At 37.9% G+C, this 14,089-nt stretch overlaps 1 protein-coding gene and 1 pseudogene across 4 annotated transcripts in view; both read right to left on the bottom strand.

The window, feature by feature from the left end:
• Window positions 1-3,426: 3,426 nt before the first annotated feature.
• The window catches only part of SMCO2 (single-pass membrane protein with coiled-coil domains 2), a 33,493-nt gene continuing 22,830 nt past the window's right edge, over window positions 3,427-14,089 (bottom strand). For 3 of the 4 annotated variants that reach the window (XM_017875667.1, XM_017875669.1, XM_017875668.1), the window contains exons 6-8: window positions 10,909-10,965; window positions 9,377-9,600; window positions 3,427-3,687 (exon numbers count right to left, since the gene is read on the bottom strand). In XM_017875667.1, coding sequence (XP_017731156.1) covers window positions 9,424-9,600; window positions 10,909-10,965 — 234 coding nt within the window. In that variant the 3' untranslated portion in view covers window positions 3,427-3,687; window positions 9,377-9,423. The remainder of the gene's footprint in view (window positions 3,688-9,376; window positions 9,601-10,908; window positions 10,966-14,089) is intronic. The other variant, XM_017875670.1, reaches the window with a different exon arrangement.
• LOC108531987 (arginine--tRNA ligase, cytoplasmic-like) lies at window positions 6,664-8,344 on the bottom strand (annotated as a pseudogene).

The following is a 14,089-nucleotide window of genomic DNA, read 5'->3' as shown; positions in this document are numbered from 1 at the left end:
TCTTTGACTAAGGCCAAGTCCAAGGTAGGGTCTTAGCTATGAACTCTCAGCAGATGGGGAATGGTTGCTTGGATCCCCTTCCAGGGAGAGAGATTAGCTGATCCCATCCAAACACAGTTGACAGTGGATCATGTCTTGAACCCAACTTTAAATCCAAGTTAAAAGCTCCTTTCTCTACAGCATAGCTGTCTTCACCTAAAACATGAAAATGGAGATTTTGTGAAACTCGTGTTCTTTCCTCTTAGTCCAAAACCAAAACCATATTTATGCAGTGATTCAGACATTTTTAGCAAATGGTTTAGAGTACAGCAGTTGGCTCAATTGAATATGGCATTAAAATATCTGAAATAAAACCTGACCTGACCAACAAAAAGCAGTTAGCTGAATTACCACATATAGACATTCATACCCTCTTAATATTTCAGTACTTTACTAAATGTTTCCCTCTCTCAATAGAGTACTGTGACTTCCAGCTTTCCAGCTTGAGATGCTGACGAATTGAAAACAAATTTATGTGAAAATAGTACCATTCCCACTTCAAAGATATTCATCCCCCAGGGAAAAGTATTCCATCTTAGTCAAAATCCTAATTGAATTTGTCTTGGAAGTTAGTAAAATATTTATTCTTTAAAACAATCTAGTTCTCTAACTTACTTTGTCATTAGTGTTATGTGACTATCACAAGATTTTAAGCTTTATTAAACTCACTACTTCTTTTTGGGATTTACAGGTAAATCAGCCAGTACTGTTTCTAGTTATGGGAACTTACCTGATGATTATAAAAACCATACACCAAGTTCTGTCTATAAATTTGTCTGAATAGTCCTTGTATCTGTAAACAAGATAACTGTGACTTTTTAAGATCTGTCAGCATAGTCCCTATCACGAGACCTTTAGAATATATTAGTCATTGCTCCCAGAGCTTTTGGCTTTTTGCCTTTCTGTGTGTCCTGGAACTTCCTTCATGCTCACCCTTTTACCCTGCTCCCAAAGAACCTTGATTAACCTTGTATGGGATCTCAGCTAATCTGTAATCCCAGGTATCTTTTGCCCATAGAGCATGGTGTTCTTAAACTTTGAGCCATAAGAATTGTTAGGGCAATCTATTAAAATACAGGGTATCAGAGATTCATTCCAGATTTAAAGAATCAGAACTTCTGGAGGTGATGTTGAGACAAATGTATAATTAAATGCCTCTTTTTAGAATTCTGTTAAATATCACAGTTTGAGAACCACTTGAAAACAAATTGCATATTTCTGGCAACCAATATGCCTAGTTTTCTGGCTACAGAGTATCAAGATAAAAGTGATGATTGGAGTCCATTCTTTTCAGCAGCTGTGTACATAATGGCAATCCACGGAAGTAGAAACAACAGGCTGGATTAAGCCAACAGTGATCCATCTCTATGGCAAGACCTATTAAAAATGGTAACAATAAAAATGCAAATAACAGGGCTGATCTAAGAAAATATCTGTAGAAGAAATTGGCATGGCCCAGTGATTGCTGGAACATAAAATAAGATAGTAAAGGGGTTGAAAATTATTTCAAGGGTGTGGGAAGATGGGGCATTGGAAAATGGCTGTGATTGAAATTATTGAACAGATAAATACTGAATATAGCACTGAGGCGAGGTGATAGGGAGGCTGCAAAGATAAGAACCACATAGTTTAATTTACTTCAACGGGTATTTATCAAGTCCATACAAACTATGTGCACTGCATTTTCCTACAGTGTATCAAGGCATTGGTTACCCAATTTGAATTTTTATTTTTAAAAATAAAGATCCTGGACTGGGCATGGTGGCTCACGCCTGTAATCCCAGCACTTTGGGAGGCCAAGGAAGGCAGATCACCTGAGGTCAGGAGTTCGAAACCAGTCTGGCCAACATGGTGAAACTCTGTTTCTACTAAAAATACAAAATTAACTGGGCATGGTGGTGCGCGCCTGTAATCCTACCTACTCCAGAGGCTGAGGCAGGAAAATCACTTGAACCTGGGAGGTGGAGGTTGCAATGAGCTGAGATCACGCCACTGCACTCCAGCCTGGGTGACAAGAGTGAAACTCTGTCTCAAATAAATAAAGTTCCTGGATCCTGCATTAGCTCTAGTGAATCCAAATATCTGGGAATGGGGGAAGTCTCTAATGTAGAAAGCTCCCCAAGAGATTCCGGTGCATCCAATCAATGGGCCAGCATTTGTGAATCACTATTCCAGAGACCAGAAACATGAACGAGGCATAGTGTTTGTTTCTAAAGACTGTACAAACTGGTATGGTGAGTTCTATGCTGTACCGGCTTTCCTAACTTTGTCTCATATTCCTGGCTTCTAAATTTTACTCATGGTTTTTCTTTTCTCTGAAATGCCTTCTTGTCATCTCTGCCATGAAAATATTATTCATCCTCAAGATCCAGTCAAATATGAGGAGAACTGGGACCTCATTCCATATCTCTTGGCCACCAGCCTTCCAACTCCTCGTCCATTACACAACCAAATACCATAAAATTCAACCTCATAATGTCTGCTTCATTCACGGTCTTTGCATTTCCATCTCCACCTCTTTGGCCCACCTGTACCACTGAATGAACCACTCTTGCACTCCATCTGCCCTCCTACTCTAATTTATTCTTTATGGTTCTATTCAATATTACTTTTGCACATTTTAATTATAACTATTTTGTATTAAAATAAATGTTAGCATTTTCCCATTACCTACAAAGTTAGGGATAAAACACTCTAGTCTGACATTCAAAATTCTCTACTGTATCAGTTAGACTTCCTTTGATTGTAAGCAGCAGAACCAGTCTGGCTAATTTAAGTAGAAAAAGATATGGAGTGGTTTACAAAATCAAAGTTCCAATCATTTCCTTCTTTTGTGTGATTCTTCTTAAAATTCTCACTTATAGAGAGTGTCTGATGTAACCTATTTCCACTTCTTATTAATAAGAAGACAGGGGACACTGACTGAAAGACCGCCTATAATTAGGCCCGCTGGGGATAGTTCATTCAAAGCAAACTTCGGGTGCTATTATCAAAAGTAGAAATAAATGTTAAGGAGAAAATCCAAGAAATGCCAACTATCTCCAAAATAGGGCTCCAATTCAATTGAAGTAAAATTGGATACAGTGGAGGGGAAAGAATTTTATGCTTTCTTTTTTGAGACATCAGAGGTCAAAATGGAGAAGATAACCACGGGAGATACTTTGCCGTCTCAATGTACCCCATATTGGGGGAGAAGGAAGGCTAGTAATTTGAAGAAAATGTTGTCAACAAACTGTGGAATGATTCAAGAAGGCATTGTGACTCATAAGGGTAAAGATAAGCTGTTTTCATTTTTTTTCCAGGATCAATCAACTTCTGTGTAATTACAATGTTCTTTACAAAAACTTTGTACAGTATTTTTTGAAAAATAAGTTAGCCACCACAATACAGGAACAGCCACAATCTTTACTGGGGAGAAAGCCAGTAGGGTGACAGTAACTTCTGTATCTTTAGGAGGGTAACAAGGCTTCCACTTCCGAATTCAAGAAAGGCTCTATCATCTCCCATAGGTCCCATGTGGTGTGGCACCCAAGCATTCTCAGAAGCACCCTTTCAAAGAGAAATGTAGCACCAAAAAATAATATGTAACATAAAAGTCCAGTGACGGTGAGGACATAAAACATGATGAAAATCCTCAGGGCACATTTCCTACAAAGAGAGAAAACATCTGTGTTAACCAAATTCTGAAAATAATCACGTTGATAGGCTGCTGGCACCTCCACCCAGGTAGCGCTAAAACTTCAACTAAGTAATTTTCCCTTGACTTCAGTTTACATTTGTAAAAGCAGCAACTTGGAATGGAGGAACACTTACTTATGTCCATGCTAGGTCTGGCATTGGAATTTCAAGATCCTATAGCCATGAAACAATAAAACCCCTGGATATCGTGGGGTTCTTTCATTTGAAATGTCTTTCTCACATCCTAGCAGGTTATTGCAATCTTTACCTCACTCATGAGGTATATGATGTCTCTTTTTGAGCAGATAAAGGCACAGGCAGTTAGATTATCCACAGGACACAAAGTGTAATGTGATAAAGGGAATTCAGAGCTCTTTTTGTCCTGGCACCAGACTTTTATTTGTAAAGTAATAGAAGCGTTTTAAAATCCTTGAGGACCCCTCCTTCTGGGTTACAACTATGACATATTTTATTTATATGATTCTAAGTCCTTCCATTATTATTTTGTAGTTATAAATGTAATATATGATTAGGGTAGAAAATCTAGAAGAACACAAAGAAGAAATGTCATAGATAATTCAATGACCTGAGATAATTACCATCTATAATACATCAGAAGAGAAAATCTAGAGCATAAAGCTAGCCATGGATCGATTTTGTGACCTAACTCAGTGGTTTTATAAACCAGAGCCAAGTTTCTTGCTATTATACCCACTGGCTATCACTTGGCAGTTACACACATAATTGCTTTCACTTCACACATTTATTAAAGAGCCAATATTCTTAAGATACTGTATTAGGAAAGGCTTAGAGAGCTGATAACAGGAAGCAGATGTGTCCTGCCTTCAAGGAGCACCAAAGGCAGATTTGTTCTCTCTTATGAAAAGAAAAACAACTCACTACAAAGACATACCTAGTAAATAAACACTGTTCTTCCTAAATTAAAAAAACAGTCATCTTTGGAAATACTAAACTATGGCCTTTTCAAAGAAACACATTTTGACATTAAGTTTTTGGAAAGTAAAACAAATTTTCTAAAGCAAAGATAATTTGGAAAACAGAGAAATGAAGAAACTATAATCATCACCCAAATATAACCAGAATTTTTTTAATCTTTTTTCCTTTCTTCCATTTATTCTTTCATTCTTTTATTTGTCTTAGTTTTTAGTTATAATTTATATTCCTTATGTTTAGAGGTCTACTTATCTAGTTTTTCATGTCATACAGCTAAATACTCTTCATGCCGTACAGTTAAATTTGCTATTTATTTCTGCGACACTAATGAATCATTTGATTTAAATCAATACAATTTTAAAATTTAAATTCTGTATTTACTAAGCAATGATATTTCATTTTAAAAGGTCCAGAATTTGTTTGGAAAAAAATCAATAGGTAACTAAATTAAAATAAGGTTTTCATATCACCTGTACAGAACCAAAACATGTGTCACTAATAATTTTATTTATTTTAGACATCTTTGGTAAAGAAAAAAATATTCTTTTAACTTTTGAATACTATTTATTTAATTTTCAAACCTTGCTATGTGTAAAACCTTTGATCTTTTCCAATATTTCCACATTATTTATGGTCAGCACATAGGGGATGACCATAAAGGGAACTGAAGGACTGGGGACATTATCAATAAAAGGCCACCTTGTGAAGCTAAAACCAGCAAAAATCAATTCATAATGGTTGAATTAATCCATAAGGCAAAATTCCGCAAAATGTTAGTGTACAAATATGCTGTAGTTAAACCAACATGTTTCCAGTTCTCTAACAAGAGATTGGGCAAAATTTCGGGCAATCTTAACTAGAATGTAATCATGTGAGAAAAAGATGAGCAATTCAACCTGATTATAATCCTCCCATATAACCCAATAAAGCAATAAGTGAAAGGCATTCACCTATTTACCTATTTGTCTGGTTGGTTGGTTCTGAGTTATTAGTCGCATACTATAAAATTCACCCTATACATTGTACAATCCAGAGGCTTTTGGTTTATTCACAAGGCTGTGCAGCCATCACCACTATCTAATTCCAGGAAATTTTTGTCACCTCAAAAAGAAACCCCATTCCCTGGAGCAGTCACCACCTCGCTATTCCCCAACACTCTGTGCCTGGCAACCATGAATCTACTTTGAATCTATATGGATTTTCCTACTTTGAACATGCATATAAATGGAATCATTTGGATATCCCTCTGTGCCTGGCTGTCTTTCACTGAGCATAATGTTTTCTAAGATCACGTTGTGGTATGTATCAGTACATCATTCTTTTTTGCAGCTGAATAATACTTCGTTGTGTGGCTACACCGTATTTTGTTTTTCCATTCATCAATTAACGGACATTTGGATTGTTTCTACTTTTTGGCTATTATGAATAATGCTGCCATGAACATTTGTGTACAGGTTTTTGTGTGGACATACATCTTCAATTCTTTTGAGTATACACCCAAGAGTAGAATTGTGGAATCATATGGTAATTCTATATTTAACTGTTTTAGAAACTGCCAAATTGTTTTCAAAAGTGGTTGCACCATTTCACAATCACACCAGTGATATATGAGGGTTCCAATTTCTCCACATCCTCTCCAGTGCTAGTTATTGTCTGTCTTTTTTACTGTAGTCATCTTACTGGATGTTAAGTGGTATCCCACTGTGGTTCACTGTGGTTTTGATTTACGTTTTTTTAATGACCAATGATGGTGAACATCTTTTCATGTGCTTGTTGACCATTTGTGTGCCTTCTTTGAAGAAATGTGTATCCAAGTCATTTGCCTGTTTTTCAAACTGGGTTGTTTATCTGTTTGTTGTTGAGTTGTAAGAGTTATTTTTTTTTCACAATTGGCAAATGTTCTTGTGTTCATATCATGGTTATAAAAAAAAAAAGCAAACAATGCTAGAGACCACTGTGGTAAAAACATACACTGTTCCAACCTAAGCAGGATTACAGCCTTTGGACAGGTTTTAGTCCTGGGATATTGAACCCCTTGGCCATGACAGCATCTACTGCTTCACACAGCAGCATACACCACATGTTCACCTTAAATACCTCTCCAGTCTTGTCAATCTTTCTCCACACAATAACAGCTATCATAGAACTCTGTGAAAGTAGTTGACTGCTCATATATAGAACCACAAGAGTGTGCAGAAGTAAGTCATCTAAAATTTTTTGCAGTATCTCAGGGAGCCATAAAATGCACCGGCCTAGTTTCCATTCCTTCTCATGGTGCAAAATAATCTTGGTCCGTCAAGCAGCTTTTTAGAGCATCTGTTCATCAATAGTGGCCAGATTCTAGTGAAACCATGCAAAAAGTAAGCAGCTGTATTTCCTCTATCATCTAGCATTTTGTCAAATGAGAAGATATTGTCACTCAACCGGTTATGAGAAAGTTCAGTTTACTTGATATAGCCATAAGCAACAGATGTCTAAGCAGCCTTCAATTCCTCTGCAGTTAAGACCTTGTCTCTTACTTTTTCTTTCAATGTGTTCATGGATCACTTTAGTCCTTATTCCAGTTCTATGAGATGAACTCTTTCATCTGAACTATATCAAACTTCTTGTCTTCCCCTAGCAACACATCAAATCCAGCATAGGAGACTTGAGTTACTTTAGGGTGATACCAACCAATCTTTTGAGCAGCAGCAAATATTTTTTGGAAGTGCAGAGATTGTCCACTGTTCACCCAGAGATAACCATATCTGCCATATCTGCTTTTTCCTCAAACAGTTTTTCTTAAGAGCAGCCAGATCAGATGCATCATAGTTATAACCACCATCTGAATTTTTTTTTTTTTTTTTTTTTTTTTGAGACCAGGTCTCACTCTGTTGTGCAAGCTGGAGTGCAGTGGCACGATCTCGAGGCTCACCACAGCCTCGACTTCCCTGGGCTCAGGTGATAATCCCACCTCAGCTGCCCCGGTAGATAAAAGTACAGGCACACGTCACTGATTTTTTTTTTTTTGTAGATACAAGTTTTCACCATGCTGCCCAGGCTGGTCTCAAACTCCTGGGGCTCAAGTGATCCACCTGCCTCAGTCTGCCAAAGTGCTTGGATTATAGGCATGAGCCACCACACCCAGCCTCCATCTGATTTTACCATGGTTAATGGTACATCCTGGGACCAACACAAACTTTCTGCCATCATCCACTTGGACAAATCCTCTATCATCAAATTCCTTTACATCATTCATCCTATCTTGATAGAAGGATTACTCTTTTTCTATTAAAGAGATGTCCAGAGCATCACAGATTTTACTAAACTATTGGCAGGAGATATCACAGATAAACTTTCAAGTTTTATAATATCTGGGTTTTACTCTGGAACAGAATGCCACACTGATATGCTCATTTCTTAAATTCCTCCTCAGTAGCAAACTTAGATTCTTATAAAAACTCAGTAGCAAACTTAGATTCTTAGATTCCTTATAAAAGGCCTGAAGATTTCCAACAGGAGGTGAAACTGTTAGATAAGCTGGAAATTTATCTTGCAGGTGAGCAATATGCATGTCAAACTGGGTCCCCTAATGTCCTACATGGTTTAACCTGAGCACAGCATATCCTGCAAATTCAAAGAGGCAGCACAGGCTCTCTCCTATGATGGTCAACACGAGGTGGCCTGCATGCATCTCTTTGAGCATTATGAGCATCTTGTATACATCAAGTCCCCAAACTACGAAGACAAGATTCGTGCTTTTGTATATCCCTTGGATTATTAGGAGAAGACAGATGTGAAACAATTTAATTTCAATAACATGCCATGGGCTCTCTGACAGGATTATGTGCAAGGTGTGCACATAAACTTTTACAACTCAACAGCAAAAAAAAAGAATAACCCAATTCTTTAAAATGGGCAAAGGACTTGATAGAAGACAGAGCTGAGATTCTACCTGGGTTGGTGGTTAGAGATAAAGAATCAAAAATGTTTTCTTAGAGGAAATTACTTCTCAGGGTATAAATGATGGTGTGGCATCTCCTGAACAGGATCCAAAGAGCCAGAATTTGCTGGTAGTGTGTTTCCAATACTGTCCAAGGGTAAGACATCCTGCCCAGCAAACAAAACTTTTCAAATTTCTTATCAGTTATGTTCTTTTGGTGGAGGCGGTTGCCTCATCATGTATAGATACCATTTTTTAAGATTTTAGATAGATATAGATAGATTTTATAGATCTATCTATAGATATGTAGATAGAAATAAACCTATATCTCTCTATACATAGATAAGGCTCTCTATCTCTATAGAGATATATAGAGAAGCTTCTCTGTATTTGCAGCCACCATGGAAGAAAATTTAAAATTAAAGTATTGACTTAATGTTGTTTGAAAGAGTTTTCAGGCAAAAGGAACAGACTAACTAAAATGTAATTAACATTAATAGCCACCCACAAGAGGTCTTTGGTCATATATCTTTGATTATGAAGATCTATCTATCTATATTTAGAAATATTTATCTAAAGATAAATCTTTAGATTTATCTAAAGCAATAAGAAAGCAATCTATATCTATATATCAAATCCAATAGATCTTTATCTAAATAAGAAAAATCCTATGACTCCAATGAACATATAGACTTTTAAATAACATAGATAATTTACAAAAGAAAATAAAACAAAACATTTTAGTTAACACTTGAACAAAATCAATCCGAGCATAATCCATACATTTTGGGGCCGTCATCCAGCCCTGAATGGCCCCTTGCTCTGACTTATCACGCTGCATTGGGAGGAGGAGAGTTCTGCACTAAAAAGGATGCTGGGGCCTGAGGAAGCAGGGTCTCCATCTCTTCCATATCTGTTTCTTCAGAACTGTGAGAGTCGGTGTCCTCTCCCTCCATTTGATACATCCTCAGCTTTGCACTCAGCAGTTCCACGTTCTTGCAAAGGTCCTGAAAAAAAAGACCAATCGAGTACCTTAAAGAAAATTCTAAATGTCTCCAAGTCTTACTATAGATAATGCAGAGTGCTTTCCTCTGGATCACCTTGGGGGCCCACATTAGAAATCACACGTACATCCCATGAACAGATCATTGGCAGGTGCATCTTGAATAGAAGGAGACTTACACATTCACAGTGTAAAGTAGCACCACGGTAGAAAACTAAATGAAACCCACCTGCTAATCTTTAACCACTAGATTATCAATGTAGGAAGATGTCCTTGTACTGAATTCCTCTACTCAATTCATTCATCTATGCAAAGCATATTTATTGGGTGACTACTGCTAACAGGTTCTCGGATACAGTGTTAACAAAATAGACAAAGAATGTAATCTATTACCGGGGCCGGGGGCAAGTGATAAACAGCTAAACACATACATACATTCTATATTACATGTTAGGATACACGCTAAAGAGAAAACAAATAGGGTGTGGGAACAGAGAGTGTCTGAGGTTTGGTGATAGGGACATCTACTCGAGATAGGTGGGATGAGTCAGTCTCAGAGCAGCTGACAGGTTGATACATTCATTCTTGCGTTATCTCATTTGCGCAATCACATTTACCTCAATGTGTAAGATCTTGTGGGAGGAGTTCAAAGATGGAGTTATTTTTTGAGGTAATGGAAATTAGGAGAGGTCTTGATGAACAGATGACCTGTGAGTTGAGCCTTGAAGAATGGGTAATATGTAGACACGAAGGGCAAGCACCAGATGGCAGGATGAGAAGTAGAAGTAGCACAGGGGTGTGAGAGCTTGGGAGTACACTGGAATTGTGAATGTTCTGTTGGCCCAAGCAGAAGGCCAAAGGGGAGGATGAAGGCCTTGAGACTAGAAACCATCATTCTCAGCAAACTAACACAGGAACAGAAAACCAAACACCACATGCTCTCACTCATAAGTGGGAGTTGAACAATGAGAACACATGGGCACAGGGAGGGGAACACCATGCACCGGGGCCTGTCGAGGGGTGCGGGACAAGGGGGGGCATAGCATTAGGAGAAATACCTAATGTAGATGACGGGTTGATGATGCAGCAAACCACCATGGCACATGTATACCTGTGTAACAAACCTGCATGTTCTGCATATGTATCCCAGAACTTAAAGTATAATAATAATAATAAATAAAATAAAATAAATTTAAAAAGAAAGAGACTAGTATGTGGTGCACTGTCACATTCTAGGCAAATAATGACCCCTGTATTTAGATATAAATTATCTGATTTTATCATTGTTTGAATTGTGCAACTGAAATCTTACCTCCAGACTTTCCATGACTTTCTTCTTTAATTCATAAACTTCATTACAAGCATTCACCTAAAAAGACATTCCACAATTCTGGGTAAAGTGAAACCTATATTTTTCTGATTTGTAGAACAAAATCTCACTTATTTTGACAAGCCTTATAAAGTGGTTCATTGAAGTTTACTTTTACTCTGTAAACTTATTCCTCTTAGAGCAAATTTATGGTGTAATCATAAATTGCAGACTGTAAGTGGTATAACCGTAAGATTAACAAGATTATTTTCAATATTTTAGAAGTACGCATTTACACAACAGCACTTAATAATAAATCATGCTTCTCTCTCTTCATTACTCCTTCCTTGCTCCTTAAAAAACTTCCACCAGGACACAAGTTGAAGAAACGTAGTTATGTTTCTGAGAAAATATTTCTTTTAAATATTTAAAACTTTAGAATTTGTGAATGTAGGTCCTCATTATGTCAGATTGAATATTCAGGCCCGACGGCTTTGCAAAAGAGCTGTCCACAAAAAGATCTGGTTCTTCTTCTCTTTCCATGTCTCCTATAGGTTGCCAGGTAGAGATAACAGATGGTTTGGGCTGGTTTCTGTCAGTAAGCACAAGACACGGGCTGAAAGCAAACCATCACCTAAGACATGAATGCCAATTGCACATGTCACAAGTAAAGAATGCTTTTAAAGGTTTTAAATTAATCATCCACTAAGATGTTCAGGATACCCTGAAAAGCAGAGGTATAGTAGGAAAAAGAGTATACTAGGATTCAAGAAAAATGAGTTCTAAGGATGACACTTAATAGAAATAATTTTTTTTTTTTTTTTTTGAGACAAGGTCTCACTCTGTCATCCAGGCTGGAGTGCAGTGGTGTGATCATGGCTCACTGCAGCCTCCACCTCCCCAGGCTCAGGTGATCTTCCCACTTCAGTCTCCTGAGTAGCTGAGACTATAGGCATGTGCCACCATGCCCAGCTAGTTTTTTATTTTTTGTAAGATGAGGTTTCTTTCTCTCTTTTTTTTTTTTTTGAGACAGAGTCTGGCTCCGTCATCCAGGCTGGAGTGCAGTGGCGCGATCTCAGTTCACTGGGAGCTCCACCTCCCAGGGTCACGCCATTCTCCTGCCTCAGGCTCCCGAGTAGCTGGGACTACAGGTGCCTGTCACCAAGCCCGGCTATTTTTTTTGTATTTTTTAGTAGAGATGGTGTTTCACCATGTTAGCCAGGATGGTCTCAATCTCCTTACTTCGTGATCCACCCGCCTTGGCCTCCGAAAGTGCTGGGATTATAGGCGTGAGCCACCACGCCCGGTCTGTTTCTCTCTTTTTCTAACTTTTATTTTAGGTTTAGGGGTGCATGTGAAGGCTCGTTACATAGGTAAACTTATGTCATGGGGGTTTGCCGTACAGATTATTTCATCACCCCGGAATTAAGCCCAGGAACCAATAGTTACCCTTTCTGCTCTTCTCCTTCCTACTACCCTCCACCCTCAGGTAGACCCCAGTGTCTGTTTCCTTCCTTGTGTTAAGTTCTCATCATGTGACTCCCACTTATAAGTGAGAAAATGTGGTATTTGATATTCTGTTCCTGAGTTAGTTTGCTGAGGATGACAGCCTCCAGCTCCGTCCATGTTCCCACAAAAGACATGATCTCATTCTTTTTTATGGATGCACAGTATTCCATGGTATATATGTATCACATTTTCTTTATCCAATCTGTCATTAATGGGCATTTAGGTTGATTCTGTCTTTGCTATTGTGAATAGTGCTTCAATGAACATTCACATTCATGCATCTTTATGGTAGAATGATTTTTATTCCTCTGGATATACACAATAATGAGATTGCTGGGTCAACTGGTAGTTCTGCTTTGAGCTCTTTGAGGAATCGCCATACTGCTTTCTACAATGGTTGAACTAATTTACACTCCCACCAACAGTGTATAAGTGTTCCCTTCTCTCTACAACCCGGCCAACATCTGTCTTTCTTTTGACTTTTTAATAATAGTCATTCTGACCAGTGTGGGAGATGATATCTCATTGTGGTTTTGATTTGCATTTCTCTAATAATCAGTGATATTGAGCCTTTTTTCATATGTTTCTTGGCCGCATGTATGTCTTCTTTTGAAAAGTAAAGACAGGGTTTCTCCATGTTGCCCAGGCTGGTCTTCAACACCTGGGCTCAAGCAATCAATGCGTCTTGGCCTCCCAAAGTGCTAGGATTACAGGTGTGAGCCACTGTGCCCAGCCTCAGAAATAGATGCTTAAAGAAGTACTTGCAAGAGCAACAAAGGCATGGATGTCTGAGGCATAGTTTGTAATGGCAAACATTGATTATAAAGTCCCAAATATCCAACAAAATAAAATTAATAAATTCAACTATCAAGCCCTGCATTATTAAGAGTGAAAAAAGTAAAATGACATCTACTAGTACAGAAAATTGTTGAAGAAAAAATGCTAAGTGCCAAAGCAGTTGCAAAACAATATATATAATATGATCCCATCAAAACAACAATGTGTAAATATATGTATACAAATTTGGAAGAATATAAATATACTAAAATGTTCATTGTGTTTGCCTTTAAGGGAGGAGGGTTATTTTTCATTTTTATATGAAATCATTTCATAATGTTTTAATTGTTAAAATAAGCATGCCACCAGTCACAGTGGCTCATGCCCGTCATCCCAGCACTTGGGAGGCCGAGGTGGGTGAATCGCTTGAGGTCAGGAGTTTGAGGCCAGCCTGGCCAACATGGTGAAACCCTGTCTCTACAAAAAATACAAAAAAATTAGCCGGCTGTGGTGGTGTGTCCCTGTAGTCCCAGCTACTGGGGAGACTGAAGCATGAGAATCACTTGAACCCAGGAGGCAGAGGTTGCAGTGAGCCAAGATGGCACCACTGTCTTCCAGCATGGGCAACAGAATGAGACTATCTCAAAAAAAAAGATATATATATATATATTATACATTATATATATGTATAATAACCACATCCTATGTAAGTAGCCATTGAACTAGGCATCATGCTAGTTAGATACAAGTAACATGAATATTTATCCTCAAGCAGCTTAGAGGTGAATTACAGAATGTACAGTATACCTATTTTTTTAACACGTTTATTCATCACCAATCCCTGAATTGGGTGGTTTAATTATTTAGAGAGGAGCTGTGCTGTGACAATCACCTTTTA

The sequence above is a fragment of the Rhinopithecus bieti genome, unplaced genomic scaffold, assembly GCF_001698545.2.
Source record: "Rhinopithecus bieti isolate Rb0 unplaced genomic scaffold, ASM169854v2 scaffold_7884, whole genome shotgun sequence".
In the NCBI taxonomy this organism is placed as follows: domain Eukaryota; kingdom Metazoa; phylum Chordata; class Mammalia; order Primates; family Cercopithecidae; genus Rhinopithecus; species Rhinopithecus bieti.
The sequence above is the reverse complement of the archived record's forward strand: the minus strand, read 5'-3'. Positions and strand labels throughout refer to the sequence as shown.